At 43.2% G+C, this 19,261-nt stretch overlaps 1 protein-coding gene across 1 annotated transcript in view; it reads left to right on the top strand.

The window, feature by feature from the left end:
• Positions 1-19,261, top strand: part of wu:fb13g09 (ATP-binding cassette sub-family C member 5) — a 50,496-nt gene that overhangs the window by 5,032 nt on the left and 26,203 nt on the right. Inside the window, exons 4-10 of the mRNA XM_029662426.2 lie at positions 3,012-3,159; positions 7,648-7,881; positions 11,813-11,986; positions 13,192-13,339; positions 16,157-16,305; positions 16,472-16,579; positions 16,731-17,093. Of these exons, the coding sequence (XP_029518286.2) occupies positions 3,012-3,159; positions 7,648-7,881; positions 11,813-11,986; positions 13,192-13,339; positions 16,157-16,305; positions 16,472-16,579; positions 16,731-17,093 (1,324 nt within the window). The remainder of the gene's footprint in view (positions 1-3,011; positions 3,160-7,647; positions 7,882-11,812; positions 11,987-13,191; positions 13,340-16,156; positions 16,306-16,471; positions 16,580-16,730; positions 17,094-19,261) is intronic.

Genomic DNA, 19,261 nt, shown 5'->3' with positions numbered 1-19,261 from the left:
CATCTTAAAACGACTTCCACATTTTGATCAAGAGCAGAAATTCCTGTCAGCTAGGCTTATAACATGCTATAGGGGACTACAGGAGAGAGAGGCATGAGAAGAACTCGCATTATGTCCCTGGCCTGGGTCCAAACGTGGCCCAGAAAACAGACACAATGATATATGCTTGTGCCACGTCTGAGAAAAAGAGGTAGAGTGGAGGGTTTAACTTTGTGTTTACATGGCTAGAACAGTTACGTAACGCAACTACCAAAGAGAGGGATGGGAGACGAGCCAGATAGACCCTGGGAGAGCCCCTGGGAGAGTTGACACTTGAGTGCCAAAAGAAGGTGCTATTCATGAAAAGCTAGCAGACTAGCCCTTATCTGCATTCAGTCACCACATTTGTTTTCTTAGGCAGGTTTTTTTTCTAAGGCTAGCCAGTACAAAGTGTTGCTGTTAGGCCTACATTTTGCAGCACCGACTTCTTATTTGATTACTTTCAGTATTATTAAGACAAGTGAAAGGTCATTTATAGATTTATAGTTGCTTTATGTGCATTTACACTCCATAGTGCACTACAAATAGACTCTAGACAGTGGGCGGGATTTATTTTGCTTGTATACCTTTTACAGGCTTGAAAGGCTTCTCTCTAAGTTAAACTGCTTGACGTATCAACCATTGATATCAATTCAAACCAAAAACTCCAATGGATATATATTTACACAAAGCTTTGAATGTTTCATTTTCTGCAAACCTCTCTCTGCATAGACGGCTTAGTGTAGCTATAGTGTTAATTGTAATTTCTCACTCAGCTCGGAGGTAAATGTGAATTAAAGTTTGAATTATCTGCCCACTGGAGAATGTGCATGGGTTAGTGCACTTTGTATCTCTGTAACGTTTTTAATAAACTCATTAACACATCAATTAGATGTGACACCTGCTCTAACCTTCTCTTTTTCCAGCCATTAGGAATGATACATTTTGTCAAGGCATTTTTCCCTCTTTATGGGGAATTTACACACCGGTAAAAGTGTGTAAAGAGTGCATTACCACATATTTAACATGCTTGCGTGTAATGCTCACGCGACTATTATCTTACGTGCCATCCATTCTCATCTCCATTGGGCTCGTTGGCCGTTTTTGTGATCAATCTGACCCACGATGTTAAATTAGTCTATTTAGTGTAAAATACTGGTATGAATTATGCATTTTTCCAAGATAATAATTTTGTCCTCAAAATGCTAATTTCCATCACCATCTTAATATTAGCTGATCTATCACCTTCATCTGTCTGCAGAGTGCATACTAATTTGGAAAGATGTGCATTCGGAAAGTGTTCAGATCCCATAACTTTTTCTACATTTTGATACGTTACAGCCTTATTCTAAAATGGATTTAAAAAATATATATCCTGATCAATCTACACACAATACCCCATAATAACAAAGTGAAAACAGGTCGAGAAATTTTTGCAGTTGTATAAAAAACATGTTTGTATATTTATTCAGACCCTTTGCTATGAGACTCGAAATTAAGCTCATGTGCATCCTGTTTCCATTGATCATCCTTGAGATGTTTCTACAACTTGATTGGAGTCTCTACATAAGGTCCCACAGTTGACAGTGCATGCCAGAGCTAAAACCAAGCCATGAGGTCAAAGGAAATGTCCGTAGAGCTCCGAGACAGGATTGTGTTGAGGTACAGATCTGGGAAGGGTACCAAAAATTGTCTGCAGCATTGAAGGTCCCTAAATACACTGTGGCCTCCATCATTCTTAAAAGGAAGAAGCTTGGAACCACCGATACTTTTCCTAGAGCTAGCCGCTTGGCGAAACTGAGCAAATGGGGAAGAAGGGCCTTGGTCAGGGAGGTGACCAAGAACCCGATGGTCACTCTGACGCTCTTCATCCAACCTGACAGAGCTTGAGAGAATCTGCAGAGAACAATGGGAGAAACTCCCAAAATACGGCTATGCCAAAGCTTTTGTAGCGTCATACCCAAGAAGACTCGGATGTAATCGCTGCCAAAGGTGCTTCAACAAAGTACTGAGGAAAGGGTCTGAATACTTATGTAAATGTAATATTTACTTTTTTTAGGGTTTCTAAAAACCTGTTTTTGCTTTGTCGTTATGGGGTATTGTGTGTAAATTGATGAGGAAAAAAAATATTTAGAGGCTGTAATGTAACAATGTGGAAAAGGTTGAGGTCTGAATACTTTCCGAATGCACTGTAACTGCCAAAATAAAGGAAACACCAACCTTGTCTCTTAATAGGGCGTTGGGCTACCACAAGCCGCCAAAACCTTTTCAATGTGCCTTGGTAGAGATTCTATAAGTGTCTGGAACTCTATTTGAAGGACGTGACAATTCTTCCACGAGAAATTCCATCATTTGGTGTTTTGTTGATTGTGGTGGAAAACCCTGTCTCAGGTGCTGCTCCAGAATCTCCCACACATTCACACATAACACACACTCACACCCCTTAAACACCCTATGCTCCTTTGAGATCCCTCATTCAACATCACTGAGATCTCTTTTAGCGATGGTAGCCAAAAGATTGGGCTACTGAGCATTTAATTTATAATATTTGGCCTAATTCCAATACTTCTAATGTATACAGCAAATAAGCACATTGTCACCATAAAAGGTGAATGATGGACGTTTTTCAGCGTTATAATGCTCTTTCACGCTCACGCAGGTTTACGATGTTTGTGATTTATATCAGAAGCATGCATCACCCCTAGATGGGACTGCCTTGCCTAGTTAAATAAAGGTTAAATAAATAAAATAAAATATGGCGTGCGCCAAGTTTATAAATTGCAATATTTTTGTGGGTGCACAATATTTGCAGAAATGGCTAATTATTTAGTGTCAAATTTAGGCAACGGTTATAAATGAGGCCCAGGTGTTTTTGCCATCCCTTGAATAGGAAAAGGTTAGAACTTGGTGAAGGCTAATCAGATCCTTTTACCATGGTCTCCAGTTTCATCTGTCCATCTTAACTCCTCTCTCTCCCACCCACCCATGGTCAGACTGGAGAACCTGTGGTATGATGAGCTGAAACAGAAGGGGAAAGACGGGGCATCACTGTCTCGCGTCTTCTGGAGGTTCTGCCAGACCCGCATGCTGGTTGCCATCTTCTCTCTCCTCATCACCATGGTCACTGGCTTCGTTGGGCCAGTAAGTACACTCCAAATCCCTCCTACTTTCTTTGTCTTCTGCTGCAGCCCTCAATCTGCCTGCATACTGGCTCAGAGACTGGGGATGTGTTCACACATAATGCCATATTCCCTATGTAGTGCTCTACTTCTGACCAGGGCCTGTAGGACTCTGGTCAAAAGTAGTGCATGCTCCAGCAGCGGTCCCCATTGCATCATGGACCGTTCTCATATAGACAATATTTTCCAGGACCGGCTGTGGGATATGGATTAGGCCTACAAGTTTAGTATAGCTGCTTTTTCCTAACATTTTAGTTTAAGTAGGTCTAACGTGATATTATAAAAACATAAAGTGCATATTTTTCTCTAATAACAATATAATAAAAACATTTCAACTCACCTTGACGCTGAATCAATGGGAGTCCTGAACCTGTTTCCCCGGCAATAAGACGGTCCCATCTAGGGGTGATGGGAGACATGTTCCTTATGTCCAGTCTACTCCGTAATTTCGTTTTTGTTGCCGTCATTGCGGAAAACCCAGTTGCGCAGAGATTAGGATGTTGGAAATAGAAGCAACGTTTTCAGTGCTTTTGTGGCTATCTCAGGATATTCATCCTTGATTTTAATCCGGAAGTTCGGCAGAGGTGAAATTCTCAAACATACTTTGAAGGCCATCGTCATTTGCAACCTCAAGGAGTTGATCTTCTTCCTGTACGGAGATGGACAATTCACCTGGGACATTCACAAATGGGTTGAGGATCCATTCCTGAACACTTTGTGGGTCTTTGGCGGTTGGGAAGTAACACTCGAACTCCGTTGACAGCGAAGCTAGATGACCGTGCACCAGCTGGGAGAAAGACGGCCCAGTCTCAAGTCTCCCGAAATCCCTGCTAATGTTTGGAACACGTCAAATATGCCCCTGTCCACTCGCCGTCCCCACAGTTCCAGTTTGGCTTTGAATGCAGCCACTTTATCTGCCAACTTAAAGACGGTTGTCATTCTCCCCTGAAGTGACCGATTGAGTTCGTTGAGCAAGTTGAATATGTCACACAGGTAAGCAAGTTTTGCGACCCATGCCTCATCTATGAAATGTGCTGCCAGTGGTGACTTTTTTTCTGAAAAATCTCTGCAGTGGCTCTCATAACTCAAACACTCAGGCAATCCAGGGGGAGATTGCTTGCCAATCTCCACATACTGTGCACAGGGGTCTTGGAGCATGCGAGTCACCTGTTGCAATAAACCATATTTGAGGTAGGAGTCATTTTCTATTGAATGAGGCTTTATTTTATTATTTTTTTGCAGCCTCGGGCTCTGCTATCTTTGCTATATCGTCATCTTCGGGCCTTTTTAATATCCTTTACCCCTTCCGAAGAAGCTCTCCAGCAACGTTTATTTGTTTATATTCATGTCAGCTAACGTAGATAGCTAGTAAAAAGTTGGCGGGCAACACAGCTCACACAGACCGTGATGAACTCGCAGCCAGTGATGCCAATTTAGCAATTTTGTTTCTAGATTGAGCAACTTTTCAGAGAAACCTGGCAACTTTATTTCCAGACAGCACCTAGCTACAAATTTAGCTACTTTTAAAAATGTATTTGGAACTTTTAGCAACTTTTGAAAAGTGACTCAAATGCTAAAATGCACGCATTTTCCCTCTAAATGACACAAAAATGTTTTTCTCTGTCACACATTGTCACACCTGCCTGGCTGCAAAAGTGCGTTGTGAGTGACGTCAGCAGCAGGCGCTCAGCTCGTGCACAGACAGCAGCAGCAATTTGCAAGTCATTGTTGGCTGGCTGACAGCAGCAGTAGTATGGGTTCGACGAGCCAAACCCAGTGAATATAGTTGGTCACCAATGTTTGATCTTGAACAGAACTTACAACATCAAACAACATGTCTCAATCAAAATTGTACAGAAAAGAGTGGGAGCCTGTACCTTAACAAAATGTTAAATCATATTTTTTGCCGAGATGGCCAGTCAATTTGAGTAACGTTATTGTGATTTCTACGTAATGACGCAGTTTTACGTTATCACGCAATGACATCACAACATCATTTAGCAACTTTTAGCAACAAATCAACCTGCCTCTAGCAATTTACCCTGAAAATTAGTTGGCAACACTGCTCGCAGCACGCACATTACTCATTCAAAATCTGTAAACTGTTGTGGGCATGACAGAGATATTAGAGTGGTGAGACAAGGACCAACAGACTGCAACACGTTCAACGTAATTACTGCACAAATAGCCCATAATTGTATAGAATTTTTTTATTTTACCGATTTAAAAAAATGATGATTTATCCTTTCCGTGCGGCCTGGTGGTGGGGACCGCTGCTCTACAGGGAATAGTTTGCCATTCGGGACGTACCTACCCCAGCTCGAACTGTTTGAAAAAGCACTTCATCCAATTTCACGCTGGTGTGAAAATTGAAATGAAAACATGCCCGAAGATTAGAAAGCTTTAGATGGTGAACCAATATTAATCCTCCAGTTTCAGATGGTGAAACCCATATTAATCCTCCAGATTAGCCATTGGTACCACGATTACACTTTGTCCCAGAAATAGGCTGTTCTTTTCCAACTGCCACTCTTCGGACTTCATTTCCCCCTCCTACCTAAAATACCCCAAATTCATACATGTGTGCCGATATTGCACCACAATGCGGGCGCTTATTACAGCCATATTAAACACAATTTCAGATGAAAGGCAATTCAATTCGTGGGTTCCTTAACTGAGATATTGAATGGCTGTATTGTTTCCAACACCTCTGGCTGTTTATATGGATGTTAATCTAGGTCTATGTGTGGCATGCTACTGTACATGCTAGCAGCTTTCCTCATTCCACTAATTATTAACTGTATTTACAAGTTACACAATTAATCATTTGTCTCACATTCCTGCCTGGGTGCTATGTAGGCCTACTGTACAGATTTATTTGGCATAAATTGAACTATAGTAGCACTGGTAATCTTACTGTAATTACAATTTTGGACACCTGCACGTTTTCAGACCTTGAGTGGTCTAATGTTGAGATGAGTTCATGACCCCAGTCAGTTGTTATGCACAGTGCATTCAAAGTATTCAGACCCCTTGAATTTTTCCACATTTTTTACTTTACAGCCCTATTCGAAAATTGAAAACTTATTTTTGGGTGCAAATGTATATAAGTATTTAGACCCTTTACTCAGTACTTTGTTGAAGCACCTTTTGGCAGGGATTACAGCCTCGAGTTATTCTTGGGACTACAAACTTGGCACACCTGTATTTCTCCCATTCTTCTCTGCAGATCCTCTCAAACTCTGTCAGGTTGGATAGGAAACGTCGCTGCACAGCTATTTTCAGGTCTCTCCAGAGATGTTAGATCGGGTTCTAGTCCAGGCTCTGGCTGGGTCGCTCAAGGACATTCGGACACTTCTGCGCTGTCTTGGATGTGTGCTTAGTGTCGTTGTCCTGTTGGAAGGTGAACCTTCTGCCCAGTCTGAGGTCCTGAGCGCTCTGAAGCAGGTTTTCATGCAGGATCTCTCTGTGCTTTGCTCCGTTCATCTTTCCTTCAATCCTGACTAGTCTCCCAGTCCCTGCCGCTGAAAAACATCCCCACAGCATGATGCTGCCACCACCATGCTTCACAGTAGGGATGGTGCCATATTTCCTCCAGAAGTGACGCTTGGCATTCAGGCCAAATAGTTCAATCTTGGTTGCATCAGACCAGAGAATCTTGTTTCTCATGGAGGCCGCTGTGTTGTTTGGGGACCTTCAATGCTGCAGACATTTCTTGGTACCATTTTCCAGATCTGTTCCTCGACACAATCCTGTCTCAGAGCTCTTTGGCCTCACAGCTTGGTTTTTGCTCTGATATGCAATGTCAACTGTGGGACCTTATATAGACAGGTGTGTGCCTTTCCAAATCATGTCCAATCAATTGAATTTACCACAGGTGGACTCCAATCAAGTTGTAGAAACATTTCAAGGATGATCAATGGAAACAGGATGCACCTGAGCTCAATTTTGAGTCTCAGAGCAAAGGGTCTGAATACTTATGCAAATAAGGTGTTTCTGTTTTTAATTTTTAATACATTTGCTAAACTTTAAAAAAAAGAAAAGTTTTTTGCTTTGTCATTATGGGGTATTGTGTGTAGATTGATTTTTCATTTTAGTTAATCCATTTTAGAATATGGTTGTAACGTAACAAAATGTGAATTTTTTTTATCAAGAGGTCTGAATACTTTCCGAATTCACTGTAGATCCGTATGGCTCAATCCCAAATGAAAGGGAAAGATGGGCACCATCTAATGTCATCATTTAAGACTGTGCCTATCTTTCCCATTGTCCTTCCAAAGTCTTCAGTTCACTCTACGTCTGTCTTCCTCAATTACCTTATTGTATGTCTCTAATCTGGCTAAAAATGTTCCTCTTTCTGCCTACTCTTTCTGCCTACTCTCCTCCTTCCCCTCCCTCTTCTACGCTTCCTTTCTTACCTCTCCCTTTCCCACCTCATTCCCATTTCCAGGCTCTCCTGGTGCGTGCCCTGCTGGAGTATTCTCAGAGTGCGGAGGCCTGGCTGCCCTACGGCCTCTCCCTAGTGGCAGGGATCTTCCTGATGGAGCTCATGCGTTCCTGGTCGCTAGCACTCATGTGGGCCGTCAACTACCGCACAGCCGCTCGCCTCCGGGGTGCAGCGCTCACATTCGCCTTCCACAAGATCCTCCGCCTGCGCAGCACCAAAGACATTAGTGCTGGAGAGGTGAGTGATTGTTAGCCTGGTCCCAGATTTGTTTGTGTAGTATAGGCAACTCCTATGGTCATTGTCATGCCTGGTCCCAAACAGATCTGCGAACAGGCTAGGGTGTTTGAGTGATGGTGGACCAAATCAACCCCTTTACCCCACAGTAGGATTGCGAAGGGTCTGAACATTACGGTACATTTCCGGAATTTTTACATGGGAAGTTAATTTTTTTATTTATTTTATTTCACCTTTATTTAACCAGGTAGGCTAGTTGAGAACAAGTTCTCATTTGCAACTGCGACCTGGCCAAGATAAAGCATAGCAGTGTGAACAGACAACACAGAGTTACACATGGAGTAAACCATTAACAAGTCAATAACACAGTAGAAAAAAGGGGCAGTCTATATACAATGTGTGCAAAAGGCATGAGGAGGTAGGCGAATAATTACAATTTTGCAGATTAACACTGAAGTGATCAATGATCAGATGGTCATGTACAGGTAGAGATATTGGTGTGCAAAAGAGTAGAAAAGTAAATAAATAAAAACAGTATAAAAACAGTATGGGAATGAGGTAGGTGAAAATGGGTGGGCTATTTACCAATAGACTATGTACAGCTGCAGCGATCGGTTAGCTGCTCGGATAGCTGATGTTTGAAGTTGGTGAGGGAGATAAAAGTCTCCAACTTCAGCGATTTTTGCAGTTCGTTCCAGTCACAGGCAGCAGAGTACTGGAACGAAAGGCGGCCAAATGAGGTGTTGGCTTTAGGGATGATCAGTGAGATACACCTGCTGGAGCGCGTGCTACGGATGGGTGTTGCCATCGTGACCAGTGAGCTGAGATAAGGCGGAGCTTTACCTAGCATGGACTTGTAGATGACCTGGAGCCAGTGGGTCTGGCGACGAATATGTAGCGAGGGCCAGCCGACTAGAGCATACAAGTCGCAGTGGTGGGTGGTATAAGGTGCTTTAGTGACAAAACGGATGGCACTGTGATAGACTGCATCCAGTTTGCTGAGTAGAGTGTTGGAAGCCATTTTGTAGATGACATCGCCGAAGTCGAGGATCGGTAGGATAGTCAGTTTTACTAGGGTAAGCTTGGCGGCGTGAGTGAAGGAGGCTTTGTTGCGGAATAGAAAGCCGACTCTTGATTTGATTTTTGATTGGAGATGTTTGATATGAGTCTGGAAGGAGAGTTTGCAGTCTAGCCAGACACCTAGGTACTTATAGATGTCCACATATTCAAGGTCGGAACCATCCAGGGTGGTGATGCTAGTCGGGCATGCGGGAATGCATGCCCGACAAGCCCGGGAATATGGGGGATTTTGCTTAAATTTATAAAAAATTTAGCTTATAACAGTGAACCTTTTTTGTGTGATATGCATAAGGCAATTCTAGGTCTTGTGGCATATTTTGGTTAACCTATTCCCAATTCAATGGAATTGCAACCCTCTGCATGCACAGTGCATTCTTCATCACAGTGCATTCTTCCATCACATGTGCAGTGCATTCTTCATCACATGCACAGTGCACTCTTCCATCACATGTACAGCTAATTCTCAAGATCTTGCACACTAATAAGACGCTGTTGAGCCCATACTACTACACTGTCTGAGCCAATGACTACATGCTTTCTGGTAAGTTTTTATTTCAATACTGGGTGGGGTGAATATTTTGTTAACTAGTAAATAGTAGCCTACAGCAACGTGTGTTTAAATCCTTTCTAACTTGTTAACAATTTCTGCTAGTTAGTTTTTGCTACCATGTGGGTTTTAGCTTGCTTGAGCCTGCTAACTGAGTGTTAATTCACCTGTTTCCATACATGTTTAATTTGAAAACATTTCTTACAAAGGTGTTAAATAGTTCAGCAGTTAGATTAATCTGTAGATGGAATTTTTACATTTATTTTTTCTCATCTTTACAGGAAAATGCCACGGGCACTATCTGATGTGTAGAGACATTACACTGCAGCTAATGTAGAAGGAAAAGCGGTGTACATTTGCAAATACTGTCCCAAATCATATGTGAAGAATGCCACAAAGATGCAGAATCATCTGGCCAAGTGCATAAAGTTCCCTCTGCACTCACAACGAGCAACCTCTGACAAAAGTCCCCCTATTTCTATTCGAGGTGAAAATGATGAATCAGACGAGTCAGATGTTTTTTTTGACTCAAGGGAGGAACATAGTCAGAGAAATGCTGATGAATGTCTTGCTCGAGCTGTCTATGCAACTGGTTCACCTCTGATGCTCACAGGCAATGTGTATTGGAAGAGATTTCTGAATGTTCTTCGCCTAGCATACACCCCTCCAACCAGACATGCTTTATCTACTCATTTGCTGGATGCAGAGTTCAAGTGAAGGTCAAGAAAATCATAGAGAAAGCAGACTGTATTGCAATCATCTCTGATGGGTGGTCAAATTTTGCACTGGTGACAGACAATGCTGCGAACATGACTGCTGCTTGGTCTAAAGTGGAGGATTCCTACACTCACATCACACCCATTGGCTGTGCTGCTCATGCGTTGGATCTGCTGCTCAAGGACATCATGGCACTGAAGATGCACTCTACAAGAGAGCCAAGGAAATGGTTAGGTATGTGAAGGGTCATCAAGTTATAGCAGCAATCTACCTCATTAAACAAAGTGAGAAGAATAAGCGCACCACATTGAAGCTGTCCAGCAACACCCGTTGGGGTGGTATTGTCATCATGATTGACAGTGTCCTTGAGGCGAAGCAGTCTTTCCAAGAAATGGCCATACTACACACAGTCTGCTCATGTGGACAGCCCCATCAAGAGGATCCTCCTGGATGATGTATTTTGGGAGAGAGTGGTAAGCAGCCTGAATCTGCTGAAACCTACTGCAGTAGCCATTGCACGGATTGGGGGAGACAATTCCATCCGGTCTGATGTTCAGACTCTGCTTGCAGGTGTAAGAGAAGAAATTCGTACTGCCCTGCCCACTTCACTGTTGCTCCAAGCAGAGGAAACTGCAGTTCTGAAATACATCAAAAAGCGTTAAGACTTCTGCCTGAAGCCCATACACGCCGCAGCGTACATGTTGGACCCCAAGTATGCTGGCAAGAGCCTCCTGTCTGGTGTGGAGCTCAACAAGGCCTATGGTGTCATCACTACCATGTCTTGCCACCTTGGCCTGGATGAAGGCAAGGTTCTTGGCAGTCTGGCGAAGTACACTTCTAAGCAAGGGCTTTGGGATGGAGATGCAATATGGCAGTCTTGCCAACAAATCTCATCAACCACATGGTGGAAGGGACTTTTTAGTTTCTAGACTATCATTTTACAGATGTATGTTGAAAATGTTTTGGGGAGATGCGATGGATGATTGGGGATCATTCAATATTCCCTTTCTTTTGTGGTTCAATGAAATCATCCCATGTGAAGAGTCAACTCATTTAATTAAAGTTAAATTTGTAACTAAATAGTTTTTTATTTCTATTGGAAGGATTTAATCATTTGCAATTATGTCTAATTATGATAAAGGTTTCTGTTTCTGTTTCCATATGATATGGTAAATATATCCAATGCAAAAAAACATCTACATTTAAATGGTATTAATACTAATTTGCATATATTCCCATTAATTCCCACGGAAAGTTTCCACCTCTGAATATTCCCCAAAATGTGCAACCCTACCCCACAGACACTGCCTTCAGTTCTGAAAGTAAAATGCACTTCTAGTGGTTACATTGTAGGTGTGTCTCAGATAACAAATAACTCAATTGTATTAATTTGTTTGTTTCAATGAAAAAAATCTAATCCTCTGTCGTGCCAATGTCTCAGCCCTTTGTCCATGCTCTGCTATTGTACCTTATTCTCATTTCAGGATTCTGTGGGTTAATTTCATTCTCTTTGACTCACTATGTCCTTGTGAAGTAAATGGTCTGTTCAATGTGTCCACTAACATTCTGTGTCAATGTCCCTCCCTACAGCTGATCAACATCTGCTCCAGTGATGGCCAGCGGGTATACGAGGCAGTCTCAGTGGGCTGTCTGCTGGCCGGGGGCCCGCTGGTTGGCATCCTGGGTCTGTCCTACACTGCTTACTTTCTGGGACCCACTGCACTGGTTGGATCAGCCATATTCATCTTCTTCTACCCTGCTATGGTAGGAAGTCCTCCATGTCTCCTAACAAAGGAATGCACACCTTATGGAAAACAAAAGTGCTGACTAACGAACAAATGTGAACCGATGTCTAAAGGAAAGTTACTCCACTTTCATTAACTCAGAGGCATCTTAGTGCTACCTTTTCATATAGTTTATTTATTTAGGAACAAAGCTTTAGTTACTGTAAAAAGAATACACTATGAAAGTAAACATTATTTTGACAGCAGTGTTACTTGGAGCATGATTCCTTTGAACTTATCTCATTCTCAGCACTTAGTCATTCATGAATTGTCTTTCCTGTTTATAGTATTAGTGATGAACAGCGTCATATTTCCCCATAACTGTAGAACTGAAGTGAACGTCCTTCACTTCACAGACTGTTATCCTTTACAGCACAGGCTCTTAATTCCCCTTAAAAGGGTTTTGGGGAAGTTAAAGGGCGATTCTGCCATTTTTCAATCTCATATTCTTCATCTCCAGCAGTAAACCAGTGTCTACACATGTGAAAATGGCTTGCTTCTATGATCTGTGGTTAAAAAGATAAGAAAAAAGGTCCTAAAAAGGGCTTCTCTGTGGCATCACAGCGTAGGTTAAAAAACAGTGATTTTCAAAACCTGCAACGGATTTCTAGGGAGGGTATTTTCTTGCTCCCCATGTCACCGCAAATCTGTGTTTTGAAAATCACTGTTTATATAATGTTTTAACTTTCGAGGATGTCATCGGGTACAACTTTTTTAAAACTTGATTTGTTTCTACAAAACATAGTTTTGCACTGTTTTCACATATGTTGACACTGGTATTGTGCAGGAGATAATGACATTGTGGTGGAGTTGCCCTTCAACTTCCCCAAAACTCTCCGCCTGCCAATCTCCTGTTGACTTTGCTGCTGTTAGTCTTTCAATTGAGTTAGCTTCAGTCTGAGCCTGCCTGTTGGGGACCTTTGCCTTGATGTGGAAGCCGTTTATAGCCTGTTCCTTGCAGTAACCCTGCCGTACAGCTGATGCAATAGGGCTGTGTCTATGTCCCAAATGGCACCTTATTCCCTATACAGAGCACTACTTTTGACCAGGGCCCATGGGGCTCTGTTCTAAAGTAGTGCACTAGGGGAAACATAGGGATGTAGACTGTCTGGCTTCATTTCCCTGTTACGACACTCACATTTCTCCTCTGTTACTTATTTTCTTGCTTCTCTCTATCCGGGACAGATGCTGGCTTCACGTCTCACAGCGTATTTTCGTAAGAAGTGTGTGTTAGTGACTGACCAGCGCGTGAGGCTCATGAATGAGATCCTCGGCTGTATCAAGTTCATCAAGATGTATTGCTTGGAAAACGCTTTCGCTCAGAACATCCACAGTGAGTGTTTGGTAACACTTACGCACACACACACACACACACACACACACTAGGCTTGTATTGTTTTTTTTCTGGTCAGGTCACTTGGTGAGGATAAACAGTCATATTCTTTATAGCACGGGGCCAGTGACTCAGCAGTCATCATGTTATGGCACGGGGCCGGTGACTCGGCAGTCATCATGTTGTGGCACGGGGCCGGTGACTCGGCAGTCATCATGTTATGGCACGGGCCCGGTGACTCAGTAGTCATCATGTTGTGGCACGGAGCCAGTGACTCAGTAGTCATCATGTTGTGGCACGGGGCCAGTGACTCTGCAGTCATCACGTTTATGGCACGAGGGCCAGTAACTCTGCAGTCATCATGTTTATGACAAGGGGCCAGTGACTCAGCAGTCATGTTTCTAGCACAGGGTCAGTGACTCTGCAGTCATCATGTTTATGACAAGGGGCCAGTGACTCAGCAGTCATGTTTCTAGCACAGGGTCAGTGACTCTGCAGTCATCATGTTTATGACAAGGGGCCAGTGACTCAGCAGTCATGTTTCTAGCACAGGGTCAGTGACTCTGCAGTCATCATGTTTATGACAAGGGGCCAGTGACTCAGCAGTCATGTTTCTAGCACAGGGTCAGTGACTCTGCAGTCATCATGTTTATGACAAGGGGCCAGTGACTCAGCAGTCATGTTTCTAGCACAGGGTCAGTGACTCTGCAGTCATCATGTTTATGACAAGGGGCCAGTGACTCAGCAGTCATGTTTCTAGCACAGGGTCAGTGACTCTGCAGTCATCATGTTTATGACAAGGGGCCAGTGACTCAGCAGTCATGTTTCTAGCACAGGGTCAGTGACTCTGCAGTCATCATGTTTATGACAAGGGGCCAGTGACTCAGCAGTCATGTTTCTAGCACAGGGTCAGTGACTCTGCAGTCATCATGTTTATGGCAAGGGGCCAGTGACTCCGCAGTCATGTTTCTAGCACAGGGTCAGTGACTCTGCAGTCATCATGTTTATGACAAGGGGCCAGTGACTCTGCAGTCATCATGTTTATGACAAGGGGCCAGTGACTCAGCAGTCATGTTTCTAGCACAGGGTCAGTGACTCTGCAGTCATCATGTTTATGGCAAGGGGCCAGTGACTCTGCAGTCGTCATGGCACAGGGTCATTGACTCTGCAGTCATCATGTTTATGGCAGGGGGGCTAGTGACTCAGCAGTCATGTTTCTAGCACAGGGTCAGTGACTCTGCAGTCATCATGTTTATGGCACGGGGGCTAGTGACTCTGCAGTCGTCATGGCACAGGGTCATTGACTCTGCAGTCATCACATTTATGACAAGGGGCCAGTAAGTCAGCAGTCATCATGGCACAGGGGCTAGTGGCTCTGCAATCATCATTTTTACAGCACTGGCCCAGTGACACAGCAAAAATCATAATACTCACTTCCTGTTTTTGCGTCTGGGTTAGAGTGATTATTTCCAGCTGAGAATGCGCCTCTCAAATTCGTACTTCCTTTATTTGACTTTATTTACATTTTCTTCTCTGTTAGGCCAATTCTCTTTCAATTCCAGTCAGTCCAGGAAATTCAACCCGTTACCTGAAATCCATTAGTTCAAATCCTCCAATCATCAATTCAAATTAGATTCATCCCCGGAATTGACCCGGCAACTCCATTCCCGTTAGGTTCCATTGGCTGAGATTCCTTCCATGCCTTCCCACATTACACAAGCCCTGATTGGATCACTGCGCCCAAAGTTTAATTTGAAAAGCGTTTAAAGCTCTTTGATACCTAAGACCTGCAGAGGGTTGTTCCACTTAGAGGAGATTGGAGAATTAGAGAGGGAGGGGGGACATTTCTCACGAGGCTCTGCCTTACATTGTGGATAAGAAACGTTTGGTGCTTTTAATCATGACTGTAATTAGCCAGGTTGGACTCATATCCTCATAACAGCCCGCTGTTTGGATAATAGTGATAATACCTATTATTATGATCATTAATTGGACATTCATCTTAAGGTCTATCGAGTTTCATATCAGGAGTTCTGATATCGTTCTCTTCAGTTAGTGTTAGTATATGGCCCTATTCCACCTGCTGATAAAATATACATTGTATATGTAGCAGCTTCTACAAAGGCAATCCAACAACACTGCTGTGAGTCCCTGGAGAATAATATGAAATGTGTTTTAGGAGGAGTGCAGTCATGTTATAGCTTTCCTGGAGCACGTAGTAAGTAGCCTTGGCTGTGTTAGAAAGAAACCTTTGCTTGGAGCCAGAGTGCACTGAATGGACTGTTGAATGAAGCAGCCAACACATGCATTTAGAAGATGTACACAATCATGGATGACAAGCCACTTGACTTGGACAACTGCCAATGGCCCACAATTTTAAAAGTCCATTTCATACCATTTATGGCCACGAGGCCCAACTTGTCTCTCTTATTTCTGGCCATGACTGGAAGGGACTCTCTCTAATGTTGTTTGGGGCTGAATATAACTGTACAGTGCCAGGTGTAAATTCCTGAAAGACTCTACAGTGGTAATACAAGAGCTCATTGTCTATTTTCTGTCTGTGCTATCTTGCTCTGTGTGTCGCTCGCTCTGTCTGTCGCTCGCTCTGTCTGTCGCTCGCTCTGTCTGTCGCTCGCTCGCTCCCGCTCTCTCTCTGTCGCTCGCTCCCTCGCTCACTTCCTCTCTCTGTCGCTCGCTCCCTCGCTCACTTCCTCTCTCTGTCGCTCATTCTTTCTTTCTGCCTCGCTCGCTCTCTGCCTCGCTCACTCTCTACTCTCTGCCGCTCTCTGCCTTGCTCGCTCTCTTTCTGCCCCCCAGCGGTGCGATCTGAGGAGAGGAGGATACTGGAGAGGGCTGGTTGTGTTCAGAGCCTCACAGTGGGTGTGGCCCCCATCGTCGTGGTGATTGCCAGTGTCTGCACATTCACTCTACACATGGCCCTGGGTTTTGACCTCACTGCTGCCCAGGTAAACCCTTCCCCTCAGCTGTCACTAACTTTTCAAGAGTCAAGTGACTTCAATATCTACCAGTAGCTTTTGTTGTTTGTTTCAATAGAAAGCTCCCCAGTAGCTTTTAAATATGTGGAATTCCACTAAATGTGAAATTACTTGACCACTTTGTTGCTCCCTTCAGGCCTTTACCGTTGTTGCAGTCTTCAACTCCATGACCTTTGCCCTCAAAGTCACGCCCTTGGCTGTACGAGCATTGTCAGAGGGTTCTGTGGCAGTCAACCGATTTCAGGTAAATGAAAGACAGACGAGATTGTTGTACAAAATTGGGAATGATTGTAGCGTTCAGTCAGGATGGACTGTTGTCAGCATAGCACTTCAAAATAGACATGTTCATTCATTAATCTTCTCCATATATCATACAGTATATCATATGTCAACAGAGACTCTTCTTGATGGAGGACCGAGAGGTTGTGTTGGCCAAAACGGACGACCCGATGAACGCCGTGGAGTTCCGGTACGCCACGTTGGCCTGGGAGAAGGCCAAAGCTCCTGCCAAAGCCACCCCCGTCCCCAAGAAGCAGTGCAAGAGAGGTGGAATGCATCGAGTACTGCGCAAGGAGAAACTGAGCTTGTATATCACAGCAGAAGAGGGTAAAGGAAACAACGAGGGTCCCAACGGACAGAGTCTCCTTACCCACATGGAACAGGAGAGCCCCCAGAGCACCATCTCCTCTACCCAGAGCTCCATCATCCGCCCACCGCTGCACAAAACCCTACATCGCATCGATCTGCGCGTCAAGAAGGTAAACTGCTCGAACAAGCACCATCAATCAGACAGGTGTACTCACCCGTGCACAAAACAACCCTGATTTACATTCATACAAGCCTACACAAATGTTTGTACACATTGACAAATATATGCATGCATGCAAACCTGCACATACACACACACACACACACACACACACACACACACACACACACACACACTAAAGCAGTGGTGTTCAAGGTCTGGGGGGGGAACACAGTGGGGTTGGCTATTAATTTATGAAAACAATTGGAACAAAGAAATCAGAGGACAGATTATTGTATTCAAACATTTTTTGAAAATTGTATTTTGTATTTAGTAAATGTATTTTTTGGTTTCTTTCATATTGATAAGAGATGAAAATGTAATGACTTGAAGGTTATTTGTTGATGTAAAATATATACAGTTGAAGTCGGAAGTTTACATACATTTAACTCATTTATCAACCACTCCACAAATTTCTTGTTAACAAACTATAGTTTTGGCAAGTCGTTTAGGACATCTACTTTGTGCATGACACAAGTAATTTTTCCAACAATTGTTTACAGATTATTTCACTGTCTCACAATTCCAGTGGGTCAGAAGTTTTACATACACTAAGTTGACTGTGCCTTTAAACAGCTTGGAAAATTCCAGAAAATGATGTCATGGCTTTAGAAGCTTCTGATAGGCTTATTGACATCATTTGAGTCAATTGGAGGTGTACTTGTGGATGTATTTCAAGGCCTACCTTCAAACTCAGTGCCTCTTTGCTTGACATCATGGGAAAATCAAAAGAAATCAGCCAAGACCTCAGGAAAAAAAATTCTAGACCTCCACAAATCTGGTTCATCCTTGAAAGCAATTTCCAAATGCCTGAAGGTACAACATTCATCTGTACAAACAATAGTACGCAAGTATAAACACCATGGGACCACGCAGCCGTCATACCGCTTTGGAAGGAAGGAGAAGCGTTCTGTCTCCTAGAGATGAACGTACTTTGGTGCGAAAAGTGCAAATCCGTCCCAGAACAACAGCAAAGGACCTTGTGAAGATGCTGGAGGAAACCGGTACAAAAGTATCTATATCCATAGTAAAACGAGTCCTATGTCGACATAACCTGAAAGGCCGCTCAGCAAGGAAGAAGCCACTGCTCCAAAACCGCCATAAAAAAGCCAGACTACGCTTTGCAACTGCACATGGGGACAAAGATTGTACTTTTTGGAGAAATGTCCTCTAGTCTGATGAAACAAAAATTAAACTGTTTGGCTATAATGACCATAGTTATGTTTGGAGGACAAAGGGGGAGGCTTGCAAGCCAAAGAACACCATCTCAACCGTGAAACACGGGGGTGGCAGCATCATGTTGTGGGGGTGCTTTGCTGCAGGAGGGACTGGTTCACTTCACAAAATATATGGCTTCATGAGGATAGGAAAAGTATGTGGATATATATTGAAGCAAAATCTCAAGATATCAGTCAGGAAGTTATAGCTTGGTCGCAAATGGGTCTTCCAAATGGACAATGACCCCAAGCATACTTCCAAAGTTGTGGCAAAATGGCTTAAGGACAACAAAGTCAAGGTATTGGAGTGGCCCACACAAAGCCCTGGCCTCAATCCTATAGAACATTTGTGGGCAGAACTGAAAAAGCGTGTGTGAGCAAGGAGGCCTTACAAGCCTGACTCAGATACACCAGCTCTGTCAGGCGGAATGGGCCAAAATTCACCCAACTTATTGTGAGAAGCTTGTGGAAGGTGACCCAAAATGTTTGACCCAAAAACAATTTAAAGGCAACGCTACCAAATACTAATTGAGTGTATGTAAACTTCTGACCCACTGGGAATATTAATGGAAGAAATTAAAGCTGAAATAAATCATTTTCTCTACTATTATTCTGACATTATTTCACATTCTTAAAATAAAGTGGTGATCTTAACTGACCTAAGACAGGGAATTTTTGCTCTGATTCAATGTCCGGAATTGTGAAAAACTGGGTTTAAATGTATTTGGCTAAGGTGCATGTAAACTTCCCACTTCAACTGTATACAGTACAAGTAAAGTTTGGATACCTACTCATTCAAGAGTTTTTCTTTCTTATTTGTACTATTTTCTACATTGTAGAATAACAATGAAGACATCAAAACTATTAAATAACACACATGGAATCGTGTAGTAACCAGAAA

The sequence above is a fragment of the Oncorhynchus nerka genome, linkage group LG6 (assembly GCF_034236695.1).
Source record: "Oncorhynchus nerka isolate Pitt River linkage group LG6, Oner_Uvic_2.0, whole genome shotgun sequence".
Taxonomy (NCBI): domain Eukaryota; kingdom Metazoa; phylum Chordata; class Actinopteri; order Salmoniformes; family Salmonidae; genus Oncorhynchus; species Oncorhynchus nerka.
This window is presented reverse-complemented; position numbering and strand designations above follow the sequence as displayed.